At 39.1% G+C, this 26,576-nt stretch overlaps 2 protein-coding genes across 17 annotated transcripts in view; one reads left to right on the top strand and one right to left on the bottom strand.

The window, feature by feature from the left end:
- ZSCAN29 (zinc finger and SCAN domain containing 29) overlaps positions 1–5,387 on the top strand; it is a 13,110-nt gene extending 7,723 nt beyond the window's left edge. The window contains exon 5 of the mRNA XM_012442209.2: positions 1,887–5,387. Within this exon, the coding sequence (XP_012297632.1) occupies positions 1,887–2,755 (869 nt within the window). The 3' untranslated portion in view covers positions 2,756–5,387. The remainder of the gene's footprint in view (positions 1–1,886) is intronic.
- Positions 3,045–26,576, bottom strand: ADAL (adenosine deaminase like). Of its 16 annotated transcripts, none has more exons than XM_064365967.1 (11): positions 26,342–26,576; positions 23,143–23,395; positions 22,483–22,613; positions 21,600–21,660; positions 18,289–18,376; positions 14,902–14,983; positions 12,300–12,426; positions 11,169–11,306; positions 9,231–9,369; positions 7,591–7,696; positions 3,045–6,753 (listed from the first exon to the last, which is right to left on the bottom strand). In XM_064365967.1, the coding sequence occupies exons 2-11, from the start codon at positions 23,227–23,229 to the stop codon at positions 6,693–6,695; spliced, it is 1,020 nt and encodes a 339-aa protein (XP_064222037.1). In that variant the 5' UTR covers positions 23,230–23,395; positions 26,342–26,576; the 3' UTR covers positions 3,045–6,692. The 16 variants fall into 16 exon arrangements, with proteins under 16 accessions (XP_064222037.1, XP_064222033.1, XP_064222040.1 ...); XM_064365963.1 differs by having other exon boundaries at positions 3,045–6,857; positions 7,596–7,696; XM_064365970.1 differs by having other exon boundaries at positions 7,596–7,696.

Raw genomic sequence — 26,576 nt, 5'->3', positions numbered from 1 at the left:
TGGGTTTGAGGAAAAGTATCATCAGATTGAGAACTGGCCTCTATACCCAGCTTTCATGGATTCTTCTTGTGACCACCCATGTTTCTTACCTGTTAAAGCAGCTTACTGAGGGGATATGAAATATTTATGTGACTTGCTTCCCCACACCAGAGCATCAATCTGAGATAGCTGCACATTGTAAACTTGCTGTGATTTATTCATGAAGTGCTAGGTTTCCAGCCAGTTTACCGAGCAGGGAATCTGAAAGCTCACATTTCTCAAGTAGCATGTCAAGTACCCATAGTAGGATAAAGTTAACTTTAAAAGTTCATTCTCTTTTATATAAGGTTTTCTTCTAGTGTCAGCCTATATACCAGCTGTGTATCTGCTTTATTCACATTTATGAAAACCTGGTAACTGTTCAGGTTCCTGAGAGAACTGACCCTTTGAATCTTAGCTGCTAGATAAGAAAAGAGAAGAGTTCTGATTTCAGAGTTATATATGTTTATGTATGTGAATCTGGGCTCTGGTTATTAGCTAAGTGACTTAGTGAAAGTTACTTAAGGCCAGGCTTGGTGGCTCATGCCTGTAATCCCAAGCACTTTGGGAGGCCGAGGCAGGTGGATCACCTGTGGTCAGGAGTTGGGAGACTAGCCTGCCCACATGGCAAAACCCCATCTCTACTAAAAATACAAAAAATTAACCAGGCATGGTGGCAGGCACCTGTAATCCCAGCTACTTGGGAGCCTGAGGCAGGAGAATCATTTAAACCCGGGAGGTGGAAGCTGCAGTGAGCCGAGATTGCATTATTGCACTCCAGCCTGGGCAACAAGAGTGAAAATCTGTCTAAAAAAAAAAAAAAGTTACTTAACCCCCAAGTTTGCTTATATATTAAGACCTACCTCATAGGGTTGATGTAAATGAGGTACAGTGCCTGGCACATAATAGGCATTCAATAAATAATAGTTTTCATTTCCATAAGTCTTTAAGATGAGCATTCTTTAAGGGTATTCCATGGAGTATCAATTCCATGGGGTATTAATATATTCTACTAAAAAATAGTTTCTAGGTTTGGGAAGATGATAAATACCCCTCTTGGAGGCTCACAATACATATTCACATATTTCAGGTTCTAAGATTTATTTAATTTAGTGAGTATTTCATGAAATGTAAGATTAGGCTTCTGAGTGGAAATACTATCTCAGGAGATACAAACATGGGCTGATACTCAACATGTTTTTGCTCCTAGATTTAGTTCTGGGAATATGGGATTCAGGGTTTACCTGAAATATCTGAATAAATGCAAATCTGCATAGCCTAGACCCAAAGAAGCCAGGCATTTGGTTCTTAAGGCCTTTTGGTTCTTTGAAAGACTAAGTATTTTTCTATCCTCTTTTTATTTCCAATGTATATTGGAACGTGAGGGGAAGGAGACTCATAAACCTCCTTCTGGATATAAAAGTTTCCAAAAATGTTTTCCTAAGCATGTCCTTCTAAACCTTTTAGTTACTGGCAAAGAACATGAATAAGAATACTATGATAGACCTGAGATGTGGCAAAAATACGTATTAGAAAGTGTCTTTCCTATAGAAACATGGAAATTATCTAAAACCTAGTGAGTTTTCCATGCTGTACTGGGAGGATTTTCCAAAGATCCTATGTGACCAAGAGGAGTTAAAAGTGTTTATTAATGAGACCCTATGTAGAGAGAAGCACATGACAGGTTACCAAGCAGAGACGTAAAACATTGGGATTTTAATAAGATGATGGTAGTTATTTGGGATCTAGGGCTTCCTAATTTTTATCTTTAATTATCTGATGTAATGCTTGTTTTTCCCAAGTTTTACATTCCCAGGGCACATATAATTAAGGAAATAGATAACTTCTAAAATTCTATTTTACATCAGGTTTTGAAGCTGGATTTGAGAATGAAGAGAATTCAAAACGGGATATTTCTGAGGAAGTACAACTGCATAGGACATTACTTGCAAGGTCTGAAAGGAAAATTTTCCGGTATCTTAATCAAGGTAAAGGCAATGAAAGTGACTGTAGATCAGGAAGACAGTGGGAAAAGACCCCAGGGGAGAAAAGAAGAAAACTGACACTCCAAGAGAAGGGTTTAAGTGAAGTCCTAAGTGAACAGAAACCTTGCTTGGGAGAGAGACCCTATAAATATCTCAAATACAGCAAAAGCTTTGGTCCTGATTCCCTTCTCATACATCAGGTATCCCACCAGGTGGAAAATCCATATAAATGTGCTGATTGTGGGAAAAGTTTCAGTCGGAGTGCACGACTTATTAGACACCGGAGAATCCACACTGGAGAGAAACCTTATAAATGTCTTGACTGTGGAAAAAGTTTCCGTGACAGTTCAAATTTCATCACCCATAGGAGAATCCACACAGGAGAGAAACCTTATCAATGTGGTGAGTGTGGGAAACGCTTCAATCAGAGCTCAAGCCTTATCATTCACCAGAGAACCCACACAGGAGAAAAGCCCTATCAATGTGAAGAGTGTGGAAAAAGTTTCAATAACAGTTCTCATTTTAGTGCACATCGGAGGATACACACAGGAGAGAGACCCCATGTGTGTCCTGACTGTGGAAAGAGTTTCAGTAAGAGTTCTGACTTACGTGCACATCATAGAACCCACACAGGAGAGAAACCCTATGGGTGTCATGACTGTGGCAAGTGTTTCAGTAAAAGCTCAGCCCTTAATAAGCACCGAGAAATCCATGCACGGGAAAAGCTTCTGTCACAGTCAGCACCTAAGTAAGCCCCTGAGGATAATAAAGAGGCTCAATAAATATGTATTGTTGAGAAGTCTTCCAAAAGTGAGATCCATCTCCTATTCTGTGTCCAGCTAGCTTAAGAAATTCTCTTTAGGCTTTATGCCACTGTTTGTTCCTTGTTTTTCCTGATCTAGAGTCAAATCCCCAAGGCACTCTAAAGAATGAAGGGAAGATTTCAGTCCCACTCCTTGCCTGCATCTGAATTGATGGATAACATCGTTTCCTTCTCAGTGCCTATGGTGTTCCCTTAATAAAGTAAAGACAACATGGTAGTAGATCCTATGCATTTGATATGCATCCTTCTTTACTCATTTTGTCATTCAGCTGCATTTTGACAGGAAAAACCCATTACATTTCAAGAAGCTGTTATGAGACTTTGCCCATTAGGTGGGTCTAGCTCTTATTTTTTTTTTTTTCCTACAAGATGGAGTCTTGCTCGGTCACCTAGGCTGGAGTGTAATGGCATGATCTCAGCTTCTTGCACCCTCCACCTCCCAGGTTCAAGCAATTCTCCTGCTTCACTCTCCCAAGTAGCTGGAATTATAGGCACCTGCCACCATGCCCGGCTAATTTTTGTATTTTTAGTAGAGATGGGGTTTCACCATGTTGGCCAGGCTGGTCTCGAACGCCTCACCTCGTGACCTGCCCGCCTCTGCCTCCCAAAGTGCTGGGATTACAGGAATGAGACATTGCGCTCGACCTAGCTCTTCTTTATACAATAATGGAAATGCTATAATGAATGACTCTTTCTGTTCACTTAAACCTGTGCTCAAAATGACAGCTTTGTCAGGCATACTCTTCATTTACCTTGAAGGAAAGTTTAATGTCCATCTTGGTTCTGCTCTGTGATCATCTTGTCTATAACCAGGTGTTCTTAGGCAGAAACAATGAAAACTTTATACTGAAGTGTGAACCCTGGATTTCTTAGTTTCTTCTGAGTCCTAGAAGAAGGGTTAGAGTAATACATTTACAGGATTTAGTTTGGTTTTCTTTCTGTCCAGTCTCTTCTGATTTTCATCTGTGCCTTGTGGTCCAGAAGTCCACAGAGCAAGGCAGCTGGATGTGGTGACAGGTAAAGCAGTTAAAGCTGCCAGCAGGAACTTGTCTATATTCCACACACCTAGTATAGTGTTATGCCCTCTGTGGGCACTCAGTACTTACCTGCAATAAGCAGAAGCTACTGCCACATTCCCATGTATTGGGAAAATGAACTACTGTGTGTGAACAACCCTTTACCCTAATGGCAGGGAAGATGGATTATCTTTGGCCAGTAGAGCTGCCAAGCTACATATACACATTCAGGTGAATACAATTAAAAGCAGCTCTTTAAATGCAAATGTAATTACTCATCTTTATAATAGTAATGAATTAACTGCCCATATGTTCATATTATGATCAGCCCTGTATAGCACAAGGTAAAACAGGTCCTGTCCTTGTCCTTACAACCTAAAGCAGATGACACTGACATGGACAAGTAGTGCACATGCATAGCTGCAGCAGTTATAGAGAAATCTAGAAAGCTAGGTAGTAACACTATGCATAAATGCATGGTCCAATGCATTAGAGTTTGCTGTAAGAAAAATCCAGGAGGTATTTTCTTCTTTTTATTCAGGAAGGCTTCATGAAGCAGGAAGTGTTCAAACGAGGGAAGCTTAATGGTTACATTAGGGTAGGAAGAACTTTCCATAACTAGTTAAAAAATTGAGTGGTGGGTAGGTTGAGGAATGGGAAAATGGGGTAGCAAGGTGTTTTGTGTAGATGGAACAAAGAGCAAAGGATAGACTATAAGGAAGGCCAGATAAAGCTTGGAGCAGCATGGAACTCGAGGAAAAGTATGATATGGGCTGTGCATCAGGCAGAGAGAATGACCTTAGCTGAAACATGGGTGCTAAGGGCAGACCATGAGGTGGTACACCCATCATCTCTAGTAAATCAGGTACTGTGCTATAACTATTGATAAGCAAACAGCTGACTGGCACTGGAAAGAATGAGCAGTTTTAGGGGACTAGCTCCTACGGGAGACAAAGGTCAGAAATCATAATATCTGATGAAGATATTTTGAAGGGCATGTGAGAAGGAAGATAAAAATGGCCAGATGGCCAAGGCCTGGGACAAATAGCTGTTTCACATTTAATTGGAATCCTGTGGCTGGAATAAGATCAGGGAGAGCAGTAGGAAGATACAGTATTCTATAATTCGTAACTTGTGTTACAGATTAATTAGGGTTCTGGTGCTGAATATTAGTACAAAAAAATCTCCTAATATTTATTAGGAATTAAAGGAAGATGGTACCTCTGTTATGTTGCCTAAGCAGACAGGAAGCTACAAGAAACACCAGTCTGAAGCAGTGCCTCAGGATCTGAGATGGTTTAGGAAGTATGTGGTAATGTCAAAAAAAAAAAAAGATTACTGTCTTTAGAATATCTATGTATAGTCTTGTGGGAAAAACATTGGTTGGGGTATCAACAGATATTCTGGTTCCGGATGTCTTGTGTGTAAGTTAACCAGCCTCCATTTCCCTTTCTGTAGAGCAAAATGTTTACACCTAATCTGCCTCTCAGGGATACCATATTAATAAAAATTATGTCTATAAAGTGCCTGGCGTTTCTTCGAGAGAGAGAGAGAGAGAGAGAGAGAGAGAGAGAGAGAGTGAGTATATATATATATGTGTGTGTGTGTGTGTGTGTGTGTGTGTGTGTAATATAGGCAAATTATGATCAAGTTGTGGATGGTAGGAAAAGATCAATCTTTCTTTTTTTTAGCTCCCTATGTGGGGTTACTAGAAATATCTTTATCTGAATCTTTTTATTCTAGAAAAAGGAATAATTCAGATTGTGGTAAAAGGGAAATTAGAATGCATATCCTTCCTTTGTACCTCTATCCATATCCACAATAAATTAGGACCCAAGATAACTGGGTATGCAGAATCTTATTTTTTAAAGTTTTAAAAATTTATTTTATTTTTTAGAGACAGGATCTCACTCTGGCTGTAGTGCAGTGGTGCCATCATAGGTCACTGCAGCTTCAAACTCCTGGGCTCAGTGCAATCCCCAGCCTCCCCAACAGATGGGACTACAGGCATGAGCCAAGACACTCAGCTAATTTTTAAAATTATTGTATTGATGAGTGGGGTCTCTTTATGTTGTCCAGACTGGTTTTGAACTCCTGGCTTCAAGCGATCCTCCTGCCTCAGCCCCGCAAAGTGCTGGGATTAAAGGCATGAGCCACTGTGACCAACTCAGCTGAGGCTTACTTTAAAGACCCAGAACCAACCCTCAAAACTCCAGATGAAAAGAATGGAATGTGCAGAAGGAATAGGGCAAGGGCCAACTTGCTTACTAGGTGAAAACCCAATTCATGTCAAACTACCTCACAACAATTACATGCTGCCCAACCTGCCATTCCTCAGATAAAAGCAACAAGAAATATCTTCAAACATTCTGAGAAAGAGAAACCAAGCCCACTGTTAGGGGAGCAAGAGCATCTATGCACCTAACATAAGTAAAGTCTTTGTGGAAGACATGGGGTGGCATGTGCAGCAAAGGAAGCAAAAAATGTATATTAGCCTTTCCTAATCTTATGCTAGTAATTCCAAAACAAATCAAAATGAGAGACTTTTATTTCCCTGAAGTTTTATGATTACTAATGGGGAAGGACTGCTGAGTCAAAATAATCATTGGTGGACTGGGGATTTAATTAGCAACAGTCACAGTCAGGTACCATCCAGTAAGCACCTGAGAGCTTGTGAGTCAGTTTAAGATATATTTACTGAGCACCTGCCACGTGTAAGGTTGCTGATGATGGAGCCCATGGAACTTCGCTGCTATGCTTCAAAGAAGTGGTGGACTGTTTTACTAAGTGGGATATGGCAGGAACACCTTGATTCAACAAATACGCAGAAGTAGTTCACCTCATTACAGCTTAGAAGTGTAAGACTCTGGGCTTCAGGCGATTCCATTTCTTCCTCAGTTCAGATCTGGTGCTGTCAGAAGCAAAGATGTAGTTGATGGATTCATAAGAGAGATCCCACACCTGAGACTGTGTCAAATTAAATGTTTCAGCTGCCAGCTGGTACTCTTGAGAAAGCTGTGTTGCAAAAACACCCTTATCATCAGTCTGCCAATGTAAACAAGAATATTTCAAAATGAAAAAGGAATGATTTTTCAAAAAATAACCACCTTTTTGTTCAGAGTCTATTTTTCCTATTTACTATACTTCTTTCAAGAGTCTAAACAAGGGCCTATAAATTTATCTATGCATAGCTGTAACTAAACAGACTTATACTTTAAGATACCAGAACAGTGTTTCAACTCTGGCTGTATATTAAAATTACCTAAGGAACTTTCAAAGCCTATCTATGCCCAGGACTCACCCCAGATCAAATAAAGCAGCAAAATCTTATGGGATGGTTGCAGAGCATCTGTTTCATTTTTCAGTTTTGTTTTGAAGTTCTCTCAAGTACCTTTTGCTATAGAGCCAATCCAGAGCCACCCTGGCCCTCTGCAGCATCTCATGTCCCAGTCCCTTTTCTTTTTTTTTGAGATAGAGTTTCACTCTTGTTGTCCAAACTGGAGTGCAATGGCACGATCTCCACTCACTGCAACCTCCACCTCCTGGGTTCAAGTGATTCTCCTGCCTCAGCTTCCCAAATAGGTGGGATTACAGCCATCCATCACCACACCCAGCTATGCCCCACTCCCTTCTAACTCCTCTACTTGAGCATTATCCTTGGGCATGCAAGGCAGTCAGCTAGGTAGTGAACATCTGACTTAATGCAACTCAGAGAGCAAAAAGGAGCAAAATACTTTACACAGAACACCTTACACAGATCACAGAAGGATGGGCCATGCTGTACCAGAATCCGAAATGGTGCTGGTCATAAGATGGAACTGTCTGACTTTTGACGTTTGAGGTCAAACAGAGTTCTATATGAAAAGAGGGGAAAAATCTTATTAAAAGCAAATAAGTGAATTCATTCAATGTTCACCAAATAGACACATGAGAAATATTTCCCAATTTCGCTAATTTAAAGTAGTTTATTAGTTTACAAAGTCAATCTTTCCTTATGTGTGAAAATTTGTAGTTCAATTAGTGTAGCTGTACAGGAAGTATGTGCTGCAACTAATGGCAACAGTGCTACCAGGCAAGGAATTAACATCCCTTTCAAAGCCATGCACTTCTCCTTCTTTGACCAAAATAGAGAGGAAGGAGGAATGTCATAAGCCAGTCATAATGAAAAAGGCAGGGAATTATCATGATAGGAGAAGGGTTTTTTGAAAAGCTACTGCAATCCCTCCTGGTCTAACGGTGGAAGCCAAAACAAAGGTAAGAAAACTACAGCACTGCATGAGAGTTAGAGCATTACAAAGCACTAAGAATGAGCAGGGACTTTGCCATGGCTTCTAAGAACCCCTAAACAGTTTCACCCAGACAATCATCCATTCTCCTCCTTCTGCTTATAGGTAAGTTAAGTCCATCCTAAGAACGACTCCTACTATTAATAAATTCCTTCCTGGAAACATTACCAGGCTCCCTAGACAGAGCAAAATACCTTACTGATTTGATTGATGCCATCTGCTCACTTGAGTAAGGCAGCCTCAACACAGGCTTACTCAGTTTAAGGGATGACAAACTCAAACTGTCCCCTTACTCTGTTGGGAGCAGAGCTAGGCCACCATACCAAGTAAGATCACTATGCAAGTGGTTCCCACTCTCTCCACTTTTGTGGATATTTAAAATTTTCCTTAGTTAAAATAAAAAATCTCACGCATTATGAATTACTGAAACTCTTAAAACACTCACACAAGCATTTTTATAAATTGGTTAATTTAGCAAATTCATCATTCCATAAAATGGTATGCAGCCAACCACTTTTTCCTTCTTTAGAAAGGCCTTTCCTAACTATCCAATCAAAAGTGGTTATACAATCACTAAATATCAGCCTATTTAATTTTCTTCCTAGAACACTAATGTTTTCTTGTATATTTGTTTACTGTCTTCCCTCTGCTAGAATATGAGTGTCTTGGGAAAGAAATCTTGCATGTTTTGTGTACTGCTCTATCAACAGCAATGACAGCAAAGTAGGCACTTCATAAACACAAGTGTGTAATGATCAACAGACATGTGAAAATATATTTGCGATTTTCCATAATGCTTAATTTTTAAATAATGTTACATGTTTTCATAACACATCAATTTTGTTTAAATCATTTCAAAGTTTTAGATGACCCTTTATTCCTTTTAAAAAATTCTTACTGAGTTACATAGAGCTTGTATTTTAATGGAAGCTAAAGCTTTCTGTTACTTAAATAGGCTCAGAAAGCACAAATTCCATTCATCTTTTAATAGCTAGATGACATTCATCCTTTTAGAACAGTACTTCTCTACATGTGGGTTGCAACTTAGGGATTGGGGGAGGAACAGAGGGTTGTCTGGAAGACCTGAAACTCCAAACCTTACCCAGTGGTATCCGATGTTGCCTCACAAAGTCCACCAGATCTAGGGATCCTCCCTCACCAGAGTTGAAAAATGTTCCATGTCCAATTCTGTCAGGAAGGAGATCCAGGAGTATTTGCGTTTCTTTGTTTTGGTTTGGAATCTTAAGAATGGGGGAAAGGGGATCTTCAGTGGCCTCTTTCAGTGGTTCTTAGAGTACTTTTTCTATAGCTAGGTACCCTACCCCGAGTAGTATTTAATGCAGACCTGGAAAACTGAACTACTTCTGCCTTCCTAGCTCTCTTTACCTTTATCTTCTCATTATTTTCCCAATATTCTTCTAGATTCATTTCATTGATGATAATAAACACTTATTAAGAACCTACTTTGTGCCTTTTCACACAAATTCTTTAAGGTCTCACAAGTATCTTACAAGGTATTAAGATGAAGAAATTAAAGCTGAGAAACATTAATTAAAAAAAAATAAAACTTCACAACTCTACATGCATATGTGTGCTCTGTGTTGTATACATGTGTTCATATATATTGTAAAAAGTTCTGAAAAAAGATAAACACCAAACTGTTAACAGTATTAACTCTGGGGAGCAAAACAAATAGAAATTTGGCTTTTAATTTTTAATTCTTTTCCTTATTGAGGCTTGGATTTTTTTCAGGTATACATAACTCTTATAGTTAAAAATATAAAGCATTTTAAAAAAAAAAAGTTGTCCAAGGCCATAGAGCCAGTGAATGGTAGAGATAAGGGTGAAACCTAACTCAGTCTGACTCCAGGGCCCAGTTACTTTCCTCGCATAGTGTGCTCATCATGTTTATTCTGACAAGGCTGGCTACCTACATACCACAGTCACCATCAAAATGTCTGGCTGTGCTCTTTAGCTCCTAGATAGCGCAAAACAAAAATGCTCACATTTTTAATTGAAATGTTTTCTATCCAATGGACTGTATGAGAAAAGCAACAGAAACTAAGGTAAAGAACAAGTTCTGATGTTGGGCACAAGGCTAGAGATGTGCATGTGTGTACACCGTCAAACATGCTGTTCCTTTAAAATGACCAGTGGTGTCCATCACGCATCAGTTAGGTCAGCCACAGGATGTCCTATGCGTGAAAGGTCTTTCGGGTTCGAGTCTGGAAACATGTATTCCAGATTTTAAGTCCTGCCACTAGATTACTGACCCTCTGCTTAGAGACATGAAAGATACAAGTGTACTGGCAAGAGGTTCTGATTTTCTTCCTCAATCTTTAAATCATGATGCTACTCAAACTTTACACATTACTCCTTTAATACAGTAACTCTGTGAGGTAAGTAGACTAAGTCGTATTAAGCATTTAAGAAACAAGTAGATAGAAGTACTGAGGTAAAAAATAAATCCATCTATAAAATAGGGAAAACTGCAGCAAAGTCCCTTGTTTGCCTCATAGGGATGTGCTAAAGAAAGTGACTACTTCCCAGCAATTATCTGTCACTATGTTCATGTTACCCACAAAGCTTGGGTCTTATGAGGGGCACTGGACCTCTTTGCCAGGCTCTGTAAAGTGACATGCTGCTTCCTTTATTGCCAGTGCAGGTGATACAATCAAGTCCCTTCTACTATGAGGACAGGTAAGATAAATTGGTGCTTTTCTTAGAGTCAGCTTGCCAATGACAAGATTGATGTTGGAAATTCATATATTTTTCTCTAGCAAGATGTCATTAAGCTGCTTTTAAATGACACAACTGGCATTTGACTTAACAGCCACTCCCAAGAACCACAAAAGGATAAAAACAGTAACACCAGAGACTGAAGCAAGTCATGTGTTTTTAAATTTAGATTTTAAAATATTTCTACTTTTCCTTTTTAAAAAATGTTTTTCCAATCCAGGTTTATTCCTAGTCACTTACAAATGACTCTCTTATTTTCTATTATAATCTGTTCCTTCTAGCCTAAGACAATATTTTTTACCTCTGAAAGATGCAATGCCAACTTCAGACCCGCTTTCTTAGCTTCTAAAAGAGGTTCCAAGAAGTCTTTTGCTTGTCCTACCTTTAAAAGTTTTAATGAGGAGGCATGAGAATTCTGAGAAAACTGAGGAATTGAGTACTCCATTCCAATAAACAAATAACATAATGGGAGAAAAAAATAATGGTAGATTAATTCATTTGCACATCTTGTTTATAAAACACCTACAATGTGCTAGCCACTTTGCTGAATACAAAGCTGGCAACAGTCCTTGCTCTCGAGAATCTTGTCTGGTATCAGTAAACTGAGGTCAATCAGCTAAGCTGGATATAGTAGTCACCAAATTTTATACCTGGAAGGACACCTAGATATTCAGTGCTAAGGAGACCTTACTCACTTGATTCAGGAACTCTCATGATTACTCAAAATACCTCTGTTAAACAGATAGATACATACAGTACATACAGTCCAGGGCAGTACATACAGTCCAGGTTTGGACAAAGCTGTAAGAATCAGTTTCATGGGAATCTCCTATTCAATGGTTTTCAACCAGGAGCAATTCTGCCCCCCAGGGGACATTTGACAATGTCTGGAGACATTTTTGGTTGTCACAGATGGGAGAGTGCTACTGACATCCAGTGGTAGAGGCCAAGGATGCTGCTAAACATTCTACAAGGCACGGGGCAGCCCCACAACAAATTATTCAGCCCCAAATATCAATATTTCTGCTACAATCTGACATTCAAGAAGCTCAGGCCAACATTTCTCAACTACCTATGAGATAGCTAAGCCCTAACACCCTAAGACATCCATTCACTGTACGTAATGAATTACATTATAGTGCACATAGTCTGGTACTAGTTGTGCACCATCTTCAGAAGAATGGAGAAAATAGTCATAGAATCAGGCAACTTTTTTTTTTTTTTTTTAGGATACTTAATTCTTTGACAGAACCTTGGATGAAAGCTGCTCTAGGCATTCTAGTCATCCAGGGCAGAAAAGGCCTTCATCCATAGAGTGGAGTGTCTGCTGGATACTATGGAGAATGCAATGCAAGATGCCCAAAGCTAGTCCTTATCCCACTAACTGATTCTACCTTTTAGAATTAAAATCTATGTAGGAAAAACAACTTACAGTAGGGTCTCCACTCAGGTCAAGGCCAAGAACTGTACCCTCAGTAGAAAGGAAGAACTCCTCGGCAAGTTTTACAGTCTCCTTGGCTACTAAAGGGCCACCTCTTCTGTCAATTGCTATCAAATACCTTTAACATAAGAAAGACGGAGCTGAAAACGAATAAGATGCAGATTAAAAAGACAATTGTGAGTGTGGCCAGAGATGGCAGACTACATATAATACATCTCACTAGGAAAAGTAGAGCCTGACTGAATCTAGACAACATGACATTTTACTTTGCTATACAGACTGAGACATGAATTCCTAAACAGCATCAAGCATCTAGTCAGTGTTCAGATTTCCAGTTGTCCTTTGAGGTTTTTTTGTTTCTGTATTTGTTTCTTCAGTTTGTTTGATTCAGGATCCCAACAAGATCCACACTTTGTGTAAGTCAATGTATCACCTAAGCCTCTCTTAATCTACAACCACTCCTTCCTCTCCTCCCACCTCCCACCCTGCTTTTCTTGTAACTTACTTGTTGAAGAAACAAAGAAAACTTTGTCCTACAAAGTTTTCCATGGTCTGGATTTTGTAGATTGTATCCCTGTGTTGTTAACATGTTTTCCTATTTCTTATATTTCCTATCTAGTCTAGAGGAGATCAGATTCCATTTTTTGGCAAAAGTAAACTCAGAGTTAAACTGGTGGTGGTGTGTTTTTAGGAGGCTGAGATCCATTATTCCATTAGGGGTTACAAAAATAGTAATATTCTCATTATAAAATGTACCAAATATCTGATATAAGGCCATTCTTCAAATATTAGCCGTAATTTTATAGGACTTGAATACTCAAAGAATCCCTGTTAATATTTCTTTTCCCTTTTTTTTGAGAGTTTCGCTCATCAGCCAGGCTGGAGTGCAACGGCATGAACTCAGCTCACTGCAACCTCTGCCTCCTGGGTTCAAGCGATTCTTCTGCCTCAGCCTCCCAAGTAGCTGGGATTACAGGCGCCTGCCACCACGTCCAGCTAATTTTTGTATTTTTAGTAGAGACAAGAGTTTCGCCATGTTGGCCAGGCTGGTCTCAAACTCCTGACCTCAGGTGATCCACCCACATTGGCCTCCCAAAGTTCTGTGATTACAGGCATGAGCCACCACCGTGCTTGGCCTGTTAATATTTTTTGAATATCCAGAGAAGCCCTGTAATTTTTCTTCAGCAGTTATTAGCTTACTATTTATTCACAACATAAATTCCTTCAGTATTTGCTCATTTATTTACAAAATTTAGATCAACTATATATAAAATACTATAACTTTTTCTTTACTCAGCAACTTCCCATGCCATTAAAATAATGTTAGAAACAGTATAAATCATATGAACATACCATAATGTAATTGTCCTCTGAATGCTGGACATTTTAGGATATTTTCTAATTTCTGTTATAAGTAACATTACAATATGGAATCTTATGCATAAATCAATCTATTTTCTAGGATACCTTTCTAGCAGAGAATTACTGGGTCAAAGGCAAAACCTTTTTTTATAAATCTTGACATATATTGCTCTTTAGAGAGGTTTTCCCCCCTTACCTGTATACAAGTGCAGGATTTAAAGAGGTTTTATTAATTACATATGTTTACCAGCAGTGCATAACTTTACAAACACTGGTTATTAATTTTTTTTAGCCTATTGAAACAGCATTGTAATATATGATTAATGAGTTAGTTTTCTATGTATTTCTATACATTTACCAGCTATTTTTATGTCTTCTTTTCTGCATTCTATTCTTGTCTTCTGCTTGGTTTTTCATTGGGGTATTAGTCTAATTAAGCTTAATTTTTAGTCTTATAGCCTGAATCTATATAGCTAGCTTTTTTCCTTTCTTCATTTAGGGCTTTACTGAGCCCCTATTATGTACCTGCTTTGTGGTAAGTACTAAAGATGTAGTGGTGAATCCAAAAACAAGGTCCTTGGCTTCACTAAACTTCCACTCTAGTGGGTGGGTATATATACAAAGGAAATAAAGGAAATTTATTTGGCTTCACTATACTTACACTCTAGTGGGCAGGCATATATACAAAGGAAATAAAATAAAGGAAAGAGGATTAGCAGGGCACTTTAGACAGAGTGGTAAAGGAAGGCCCCTCTGAGGAAGTGACAGCCAAATCAAGACCTGAAGTATGAGAAACCAGCTGGGCAGCAATCTGGTAGAAATGTGTTCTGGGGAGTACTAAACAAAGGTGCTGAAGGGGGACAGTCTTTCTTGCTTATTTTAGGAACAGACAGTAGGCCCACGTGTAAGGAAGAGTAGTCTAGATGAGCTGCTGAAGTAAGAGAGGCAGCCAGATCACATGGGACCTTGTGGGCCACAGTAAGAAGTTCATTTTAGCTGAAAGGCAAAGGAACACCATACTTTACTCAAATAAAAATACTCAGATTTTCACTGCCATGTGAATAAATTCAGAATTGTGTTCTCACTTTAAACACGGTTCTTGATTTTATTTTTCTATTGTAGAAATCAATTAATGATTAATTTTTAAAAATCCATTACATCCATGATGAAAACAGTAAAAATTCACATTCCGGTTTTGTAAATTTTAACTATTAAGGTACAGTCTTCTTACCTAACATCAATGTCTAAGTTTTCTTGTTTGGACTGTTTTATACCTTCCAGTATAGATTCCACATAAATCTTTTTGGTCATTCCTGAAAAGGACACATAGAAAATATATGTAAAGAGATCATCAACTATTTCATCCTTCACCTTCAGTAATCCTATATAAACAATTACATTTTTACTTTATGCTATGACAAGAACATGGTTAAAGATGAGTGAAAACATGGCTCTTGCAGGTATATTTCAGTAAATGCAAATTATATTTTAACAAAATTGGCGGAAAATGAAGTACTAGAGAAATTAAATAAAAAAGATAAAGACTTTTTTTTTTTTTTTTTTGAGACAGGGTCTGGCTGTCACCCAGGCTGGAGTGCAGTGGCACAATCTTGGCTCACTGCAACCTTTGTCTCTTGAGGTCAAGCCATCCTGCCACCTCAGCCTCCTGAGTAGCTGAGACTACAGGTGTGTACCACCATGGTCAGCTAGTTTTTGGACTTTTAGTAGAGATGGGGTTTTGCCATGTTGCTCAGGCTGGTCTCAAACTCCTGGGTTGAAGGTGATCTGCCTGCCTTGGCCTCCCAAAGTGCTGGGATTACAGGCATGAGCCATCACATCCATCCTGTTGTTTTTTTTTTTTTTTTTTTTTTTTTAATTAAAAGAAAAAGGGACATTTTCTCTCCCGGTCCAGAAAAAAAATCCTAACTTGGTTTCCTTTCCCAATCCTGCTCAGGCTTAGTGTTTCTCATCCAGAGAACCAGGGATGTTCTTCTAAGAATGAGTGCTCTGCTCTCTGGGGAGATCTGCAAGAGTGCTCTCCAGAACAACCTCCTGTAAAATACCTTCTTTTCTTTTTCTTTAGGCTACACTGGGAAGAATAAAATACTCTTTTACCCAGACTGTAAAATGCTTAAGTTTGGTGGAAAGTCTCTGGTAAAATACAGAAAGTTATAAATAAAAATAAAAATTGGGTATGGTAGATCATGCTTGTAATCCCATTGCTTTGGGAGGCCAAGGCAAGATCACCTGAGGTCAGGAGTTTGAGACCACCCTGGTCAACATGGTGAAACCCTGTCTCTACTAAAAATATGAAAATGATCTAGGCGTGATGGCACGCGCCTGTAATCTCAGCTTCTCGGGAAGCCGAGGTAGGAGAATCACTTGAACCTGGGAGGTGGAGGTTGCAGTGAGCTGAGATCCCACCATTGCACTCCAGTCTAGGTGACAGAGCAAGACTCTGTCTCATAAATAAATAAATAAATAAATCCCACCCCCCGCCACCTAGATGACTACTGTGTTTTTGAGGAAGGGAATTAAATAATAGCAATAATAGTAAAAACGAAACTTTGTAATTTGTAGTTGCTATATAACAAAGTAAATTTTGCTGTGTTGTGTGCTGTTTAATAGAAAACCTAACCCCCAGCTCTGCTTAAAATTAACTAAGTCCCGTAAAACCTATCTTATTTATTCTCCCCACATTCTCAGCAAGGTTCCCAGGCATCTCAAGATTCCTGTTTTTCTTGCTAACCAGCGGCAAGGTCACAATAACACCCAAAGAATGTAAAATGTGTTTCTCAAAATGTTATTTTTCAAATGTAATGTATAATGTATATCACAAGACATGTTACAAATTAATTAACTGGTCTTTGTTCTGACCTCTGTAAACCTGTTAGCTGCTATGTCATCCTGGATGTATAAAAAGTACCCCATTTTCTTTCTGGGCTCAGACTTGGGATGCTAATCTGCTGAACTGGTGGCCACTTTAATAAAATCCTCCTGTTTCACCCCTTGGTCTCTCCGGTCTCCTGGATATTCTGTAACATTTTAAGTAAACATATACAGATTTATTTTTATTTATTTCAAGAGACCTTTTTTAAGGTCTCTCTCTGTTGCTCAGGCTGGAAGGCAGTGGCAACATCATGGTTCACTGCACCCTTGACCTCCCAGGCTCAAGTGATCCTTCTGCTCCAGCCTCCTGAGTAACTAGCACTATGGGTGTATACCGCCATGCCTGGCTAATTAAAAAATTTTTTTTGTAGAGGTGGGTCTTACTATATTGCCCAGACTGGTCTCGAACTTCTGGAGTCAAGTGATCCTCCTGCCTCAGCCTCCCAAAGCACTGGAATTACAGGCATGAGCCACTGCACTCTGCCCATATGCAAATTTTTAAATAGTTGAGATGCTACTAGGTATATGTGTACCCAGTTCACATATACCTAGTAGCATGTGAACATGATTCTGAATATTTTCTCATGTCATTAAAGTGTCTTCACCAGTATTTTTAATGGTTGCCTAATATTTCATTAGCCTTTATTTAACCATTCCTCTACTGTTGCATATTTAGGTTAATATCCTTCTTTTGAAACTCCATTTAAAGAGTCCTACTATTTGGCAGGTTTCTTCTCTCCTTCCCTTTTAGTACTTTCACCAGCAAAACATGGAACTGATTCCATGGTTCAAAAATGCAAGATGAGAGCCTTCTCCTTATCTCATGTAAACACTTACTTTATAGTAAGAGTTTCAAAAATTTTACCCCCAAATGATTACTGAGCTACACATATCAGGATGCAAGATGACCTAGGTCTCTTTGGATCATAAACAAGGTGCTAAGAGGATCCCAATGTCTCCTGATGCTGCTCTTATAGAAGGAGGATCTCAGGAAATTCCTCCAGACCATATCCAGAACTCATCTCTATTCTAAGAGGTTTTACCACATCACAGCTTGCTCCTGGCCTAAGAAACTATTCCCTGTGAAGTGAATGAATAACCTACATTTCAGTAACTACCATAAAACATGATTCTGCATCCACTCACTGGCATTGTCTCATAAGTGCCTGTGATGCAGGGAGCAAGAATCAGCCTCTGCTTGTGACAGTGCAACTATAAGGAGCAGGTATCTTTTTCTCAGAGTGAAAACAACTAAACAAAGAAGAACAAAAGAAATTGTTGCAGGCTTTTGTTTCCTTCTTTAAACAGATAATGCCTGACTGGAATTTTGCTACTTTTTACTTAAGAATAACTCACTCATTAATAATGTACATTGGGATGGGTGCAGTGGCACACACCTGTAATCCCAGCACTTTTGGAGGCTGAGGTGATTCTTGGGCCCAGGAATTTGTGGTTACAGTGAGCAATGTTTGTGCCACTGCACTCCAGCCTAGGCAAGACAGCAAGACCCTGTCTCCAAAATAAACAAACAAAATGAACATCGTCAATGTACATCAGAGAGAGGACTTGGACTGTTCAATGAAATACAGAAGGTTCAATGAAATACAGAACAATACAATAGTGTAAAAGTTAGTGCTTCATACTCCCAGTACTTCATACTCCCACTCACAAACATGATCAAAGCACACAGGAAAAGGACAGTACATTTGCTGAGAAGATCAAATTATACCAGTAGCATTGTCTCTTCTGGGTGTGCTCCTTAGTTCCAAGTACTTGACACCATCATCTGCAAATTCTTTTATGACATCTTTTGTGACCTGATAATAAAGATAATGTATACAATATTAATAATGTTTGTGTAAGGGTCCCAATGAATGTGCCAAGTGCTACAGCTTCATTTTATTCATTAAATTTGATTTGCAAGAAATGTTGGAAGTTTCCCACATGGTAGAGGTTATCCACTTTGTCACATCCCTGATGGAGACCATGCAGAGCAGTAATATTTCCAATCACTCCCATCACCCCCATTCCCACATTAAATCCCAATCTGCACATCAGCTACAACTTTTATTTCTTTTCCCTTTTAAACATTTCTCTATTTCCTAGTATTTATAACAGCAGATTGATACAATAAAGAAATGAGGCAAAACTAAAACCAGTCAGAACCATCTATATGTATAGACTGCTAGGAAATGGACATCCAGAAATAAACAGCTAAAATGATTAGGTATGACTAATGTGTTATTTGAAGACATGGCTTAAGGTTTTTATTAAAGTTATTTAGGAATAAGTTATATTTTTCAATAAATTCTGGCAGGGTTAAATTTTCTCGAGAAGTACTTAGGGCAAAGAAAGCAGGTAATAAAAATGAGTAAAACTGTATCCAATTTAGTGCAAATCTCAATAATTCCCAAGTTCCTGAAGGCATGTTTTTCCTTTCCGCCTTCAAACTAAAAAATCTACAAGAAAAAAAAGACTTAAGTTGGGGAAGCTGTGACAAATTGCCCTAATTAGTCCTTACAGTTGGTATCCTAATCTTAATCTGCTTTAATACATGCACACAGGCATGCGAGTGCAGTGTCCTGGCAAAGCAACAGGGACTGGCTGTTTGTACAGACAGTGCCTAATAGTATGGCACTACCTTGGTGAATTCATAGCAATCCAAGGTCTTGGCCTCTTCTTGTTTCTTTTACCACTAAAGACAAAAATGAACTTACTATAACATAGGTGGAATGGGTAGCTCAGTTTCATCCAGAGGTCTAAGGACCCAGATTCTGAGAATACACAGTCAAAGATAATATGTCAGCATTCTAAACATGAAACTCCCGGACCAAGCAAGATACCACTGCTGCCTCCACCAAGGAGCATGACACTGCAGCCTCCATGCCATCATTAATGGCATTGGCCCCATGGCACTGCTACTCCAGGAACTCCCTCTTGCTGTCACTGACACCACTAAACTGCGGCCTCATCTTTATATTAATAGGTTGAGGAATCTGGATGTCATCATTGTCCCAGAACTGAACAGACACAAACTCACCTACCCCAGCTCACATTAGACTAATGCAGAAACCTGTTTGACTGTGAGGAGTTGGGTAAAAGTGAGGGTTTGAAATAGTAGTCCTTTGTAGTGACTGAAGTGACTACTATCCCTCTTTCTGAGTGGCTAGCTCTCTGTAAAACCAAATGAACAATGAAAAACTAACGAGTATGGAGCAAGAGCAAAAGGAACATGATTTATCTAGGTCACAGTGAAGCCTAGAGAATCATCCCTAACCCACATCCAAGAACATTTACCCGGGGTCTACATCTGTGTTTGCCAGATTTAGCCCTTTCTGTGATGTGCGGTAGGTACTGAAGACGCCTCTTTGGGCTTTCCTCTCCTATGCACTGAACTGAGAGTATCTATTCAAATTCTTTTTCCAGACAGAGTACATCACACTTAGTTAAGTTCCTACTTACCCAAAAGTCTCTAAGACTGTATAGCTTGAATGGGAAAGAGCATGAGCTCTGCAACCAGATAGAGCCACCACTTACTCTGTGTGTGATCTTAAATAAGTTACACTTAACCTCTTTAAGCCTATTTCTTCATCTACAAAAAGGGAACGATAAAAATACCTACTTCTGAAAGTAGTCCTAAGAATAATGTCTGGTACATGTAATAATGAGTATCATTTTCTCAGCCACACTCCAATCCTCTCTTTGAGATTATACCCGGGTCAACTTGACTAGAGTTTTAAGTGATCTCCCTCACACTCAGTCCTACATTTACAATCTCTTAGCTTACTCTCATATACATTTCATTTATCATATGGGGCATGTCATTGTCACCCCCTGAACCACCTAGTAGCACTAGGTCAAATGCACAGACTCTTAACTTCTCACCTCATTTAACAGAGCTTTTCAACTTTCACTTTGAAATGAATGTAGCAATGAACATGGCATTATTATACCTATAGAGTACTAAACTCCTGGAATTTAAATTTCATCATTTTGCTCTGTAACACTCATCAACAAAGTGAGACCAGAGCCCTGTGGTGAACATTCCTAGCAGTGTTCATGTTATCTTTTGAGCAGCTACTTAGAGAATGCCCTTTTGGTTCCCTATAAATCCTATGTGTGTCTCTAACACAGAGCTTACCACATTATGTTGCAATATCTGCTTATGGGTCTCTCCAACCTAATTATAAATTCCTCAGGGGCAAAGACTGTGTCGATCTCTCTAAGACTTTAGCACAGTGCCTGGAACATTGTGGGTGCTCAGTCATTTTTCACTGAATGAAACTATTAGAGTTAACTCTCCTCTAAAAGATGATTAATTTACTTACCACTTATCATAAAGATCAGTCTTGACCAAAGAGGAAAATTTTTTCTTGATCAGTCAAAAGTTACCGCTCCAGAAACACAAGTTATACTTTTTTTTTCCTACTGGTTGAGAACACTGACACAATTTTGCTTCTCTCCATTTACAAAGAAGACATTTTAAAATGCCATCCTAGTCAAATCAGTGATACAGAAGTCCATCTCCCACGTCAGACTCCAGTATCACAGAGCGGCAGATAAGAGAACATAGTGGTATCCTTTGTAACTTCATAGGGAAGGCAGAATTTCCCCAGGGATTAATCACTTAATCTCTAAGCCCTTCTTGAACTTCTTTATTCTCTATAATGTCCACCCATGCAGTAAAAGTCTCTTATGTAATACAGACAATGCCTTATCAAGGATATCCCTATCTGTGGTCAAATATTTCATATATATATGTTATATATAAAAAACAGGACCAAATTTTCTCTCCCATATAATTCTCTATCCTGTAAAAGATGCTCCTCCTGGTTCTTTCGTCATATCTTTTATAAGACACATGGTTTTTCTGTACTAGCTCTTAGGCAAATGTCTTATGTCAGTTTTTCAGAGTTGCCATAAAAGAGAAAACATTTTTCATCATTCTTAATGAGAGCAAAAATGAAAAGTCATGTGCAATAATGGAAGGAAATTACTTCATAATTTTTAAACCATTCTAAAAATTCCTTCATGTCTTACCATTAGAATATCTTCGGGGCTACTAGTAAGCTTATGAATAGTTTGAAACATCTGGAAACATCTGCAATGTGAATGAAAAGTGTTAACATATTGTAGTCATCAAAACCTTGTCACTCAAAGAAACTCACTAACTGAATGAATTGAATTTTAGGCTAATAGTAAATATATATTTGTATTTACAAAGAACTACAGAATCAATGTTTCAAAAACTACATTGATCTGGAAAGATAATCAAATGACTGAAAATAAAACATTACTGATATTTTTCAGTGGGAAACAATAGTTTCCCTTCTCCAATCCACCCCTGACACCAAGAGATTTAATATGCCTATATTTTCAAATCTAAAGACTAACCCAGGGTATGATGGCTCATGCCTGTAATCTCAGAACTTTGAAACGCTAAGGCGAGTGGATAGCTTGAGCCCAAGAGTTTGAGACCAGCCTGGGCAACACAGGGAAACCCCATCTCTAAAAAAATTCAAAAAACATTAGCCAGTCACGGTGGCATGCATCTGTGGTCCCAGCTCCTCAGTATGCTAAGGTGGGAGGACTGCTTGAGCCCCAGAGGTTGAGGCAGCAGCGAGCTGTGGTCACGCCACTGCACTCCAGTCTAAGCAACAAAGTGAGATCCTGTCTCAAAAAAAAAAAAAAAGAAAAGAAAGAATATCCCAATGTGTTATAACTTCACAGACAACAGAAATCACTAAAAATACTGTCAACAGTCTAACAGCTGGAAAAAAAGTTGTATGTTAAGAGATATGCTCCATGCCAGATGCCAACCCTATTTCTGTTAACTACTAAAATCTGAATTCTTACATACTACTTACAATCTCAAAGTACTGATAGAGAAAAAGAAGTACGTCCACAACCTCCCCACACTTACTCTTCTAAAGTTCTTTTCTTTCCCTTGTCAATCACAGTCATCTGATCATGGATATTAAGATCTGGCTTCTGGGCTATTAATTTCTTCATGGTATTAGAACTAATGGATCCATTCAAGTGGGCATGAAGTTCCTAAGACAAGAGATACAACCAGAAAACTTACCAAATATCCGATAGATTCATAGCATCATACCAGCTACCTGTTGTTTGTAGTTTGCACTAGGCAAACTGCTTACCAGATTTAGCTATATAACAAAGTTTACAAACTTTGCCTACAAAATTTACTTTTTCTTTTTTTCTTTTTTTTTTTTTTTTTTTTTTTTTTGAGATGGGAGTCTCACTCTGTTGCCCAGGCTGGAGTGCACTGGTGTGATATCGGCTCATTGCAACCTCCACCTCCAAGGTTCAAGTGATTATCCTGCCTCAACCAACTGAGTAGCTGGGACTACAGGCATGCCACCATACCCAGCTAATTTTTGTATTTTTAGTAGAGATGGGGTTTTGCCATGTTGGCCAGGCTGGTCTCAAACTCCTGACCCAAGGTGATCCACCCACCTTGGCCTCCCAAAGTGCTGGGACTTCAGGCGTGAGCCACTGTGCCCAGCCAAAATTTACTTCCATGAAAAGAAGCAACATAAAAGTAATTACAATTAGCAATCACCCAAGATTTCTGTAGTTGAATTCTCACCACTTTTGGCAATTCAGAATAAAAGTCTGTCTTCCGTGGCTGTTGTTCTTCTGCATCCATTATTTCAGCAGGAAAAAAATGGTCCTTCTCCACTCTTATTCTTGGTATGAATAATACGATGTATTTCAGTCAGTAAATTGTATGGTGCTGAATTTCCTTCAGATTGCTTTACTTCCACACATTTTGATAAGATTAGCTGTATGTGTAGCTCTGGGTTCAGCTTCACCTATTTTAACAAATGTTAATCTTTTCAAATGTTAACATAAAAGCAAAGAAACAGGACTTTGCCAATTTTTTTCTTTAAAAGGCAAAGCCCCTCTAAAACTAACTTAAGTGATTAACTTAAGTGTGTTCCATGAACACATGGAAACTGTTATTCTTAAACGTCATCATCATTAATATGCGAAAACTCAGAAAGTCAAGGTGGCTACTTTGAAAATCAAGGAGCTGCAGTAGGAGCTCTGGGAGCTGCCATCCGGAGCTCTGGGAGCTGCCATCCCAAGCTCCCAGACTCAAGGTATCCTCTCACTTCAGCCTCTCAAGTAGCAGGGACCACAGGCATGCACCACAACGCCTGGCTAATTTTAAATAAAATTTTTTTTTGTTGAGATAGGTTCTCACCATGTTGCCCAGGCTGGTCTCAAACTCCTGGGGTCAAGTGATCCACTCGCTTGAGCTAGGATTACAGGAGTGAGCCACTGCGCCTGGCCAGATTTTCAATTTTACTCCAGGATCCTGACCTTAATTTGTGCCCCATTCAAACCATCCTCCAGACTGACCTTTAACTAGCTGTGAGTAAATTTACTGACCTACTGGCTACAATGTTAACCTATGGAAATTAAAAAGCAACTAAGCAATCACAATCTTTACACATCAAAAAAATTATTTGTTCCATGCCTAAAACACTGCTACCAACAATAGCATGCCGTACCAAATTTAACGTTTCTGGACTAGTTTTGGTCTGGGCCAGAAGGCAACAAACACTGGGATGAGATCCACATTAGTAATATTTCATCAATATTAGCACAGGGCCAGAAGCAAGTATATTGTCTCCCAGGGAGCTTTCTTTATGCTCCCACCTACTCCCTCAAAGGGAACTGATAATAATAAAAATATTTGTTACTGTTTATTACGCACTTACTATGAGCCAGGCATCGTGGTGTCTTAGTTATTTTGTTTAAATCCTTAAAACAACCCATGAGGTATTATTATCCCCATATTATATAATAAATTGAGATTTAAACACCCCTCCACACAATCATAAGGCATCCAAATCAAAAATTTTACTCCATTCGCTTTCCTTTTTTTTTTGGATAAAGTCTTGCCCTGTTGCCAGGCTGGAGTGCAATGGTGCGATCTCCACTTCCTGCAACCTCCACCTCCTGGTTCAAGTGATTCCCCTGCCTTAGTCTGCCAAGTAGAGACGGGGTTTCACCATGTTGGCCAGGATGGTCTTGATCTCCTGACCTCATGATCCAACCGCCTTGGCCTCCCAAAGTGCTGGGATTACAGGTGTGAGCCACTGCACCTGGCCTACTCCATTCTCTTTCTTCTTGAATTACTTTTCTTGATCTGGTCTTTGCAAAAAAAAGCAATATTTTTGACATCACATCTACATTTTAGGAACTTGTCATTAAACAAATTTGTTTCTGTAGTGCTATGTATTTTTCAGTCTTTCAACTATTTCTTTTTTCTATTTGGCCCTCAATCAACCCTGAAATACCTCCCAAAGCAGTACTTAATCTCATTTTAGAGATAAGGATCCAATGACCCAGTAGGCTTAGGTGAGCCCTCCTTCTGATCCCTTCAGAAGCAATTCTCAAACTCCTCAAATGTTCCATCAGATCTAATGGCCTTACACTAAACTGACAACTCTGCCACCAATTTTACAGAGAAAACAGAAGCCATCAGTTGTAAATTCCTTCTTCTTCTCTCTGCTCTACCTCACACCTAAGCTTGATTATCCATAATCTTTCTTTTTTTTTTTTAACCCCTTCAGGAGTCACAGACAAAGGATTCATTCTCCTACCCTCACAACTAATATGTGCCCAGGATCCCATTTCTATCTATTCCAAGTTACTCTACCAGTGAATTATCTTCTCATTTTTCTCTTCCTTAAACCTCTCCCTCTCCACTGGCTGATTTTCCTCACAGGACCAACACGCAAGTGCAGTATTTGCTTCCACTTGAAAACAAAAGTTTATTTTTATCCCACATTCTTCTTTAGCCACTGCCCTGACTCTTTTCCTTCTGAGTTAAGCTCTTCCAAAGTTATAATAATTTAGACTGGATTCCTCCATTAACTTACCTCCTATTCACTGAAACATGGATTCTGCCCTCATTTCTCCACAGAAACTCCTCTCCCTAAGGTCATTACTGAGTTCTTAAACACCAAATCTAAATGTCGGTTTTCAATTACCAAATGTTTATATCCTGATCCAAACCTTTTTCTTATTTTTTTTCCACAAGAAAACATCGGCAAATATCAAACTTTTTCTTGACGCCAGTATCCAAATCTGCTAGACTCCAAAACTCATGCTCTTAACCACTATGCAGAACCACCTGTAGTTAATCATAAAGTTATCTAATTTCCTTTTCTGTTTCAGCCAGTCACCAAATCCCAGTGAACAAATGTCTCTGGAAGTGGTTTTCCATGGATGACTCCCAGACACCCAATTTAGAAACTTTATGATTACTTTGAACTCCAACCTGGATTTACTCCTTAAAAACAAAGCTCAGAACATATCACAGGGAACAATAATCTCTCTTCAGTGACTCCCCCTTCCGGGGACATATTGAACACTACTTTAAAATCCACAGAATTCTCCAAGTGTAAAGGGGTGTGATGAGAAAGAGAGGATGAGTGGTTTATACACTGTTAGTCTAACATAAGGCGGGGAATACAAGGGAATCAACATTCTAATATCTGTGGGGAGACGTTTTCTTATTAAGTATCTACAAATTATTTGTAAAGGTCGGTTTCTTCAGTTTGCACCCTGGCCTTAGTGACTTGTTTTCAGTTTAAATGGGTTCTCTTTTGAAACTTTGAGAGGATTAAATAAATCAGCAACTATTAGCACCCAAAGAAGCTAACTAATCCTCACCCACGGAAGGTCCCTGGTGCCCACCCTTCTTTGCTCCTACCAGATCCTGTCAGTCCCCACAGACTCACCTCTTAAGAGATTTCTCAACTACGAGGACTTAGGCAAGTTTTCCCTTTTGGTTGAAAGCCTTGTAGAAACGTAACAACCCGCCTTCCCTAAGTCACACAAGTCACAGCGGTAGCGGGCCGTATTCTCGCGCAAACGGAAACCAGGACAATCAAAGAAAGGTCAGCCGCAAGCGAACTTAGCACGGCTACTCTCTCCTCAAGTCCGGTTGGCGAGATACGCTCTTCCCGGAAGTGA

The sequence above is a fragment of the Aotus nancymaae genome, unplaced genomic scaffold, assembly GCF_030222135.1.
Source record: "Aotus nancymaae isolate 86718 unplaced genomic scaffold, 86718_ANA_hifiasm-v0.15.2.pri h1tg000062l, whole genome shotgun sequence".
Taxonomy (NCBI): domain Eukaryota; kingdom Metazoa; phylum Chordata; class Mammalia; order Primates; family Aotidae; genus Aotus; species Aotus nancymaae.
This window is presented reverse-complemented; position numbering and strand designations above follow the sequence as displayed.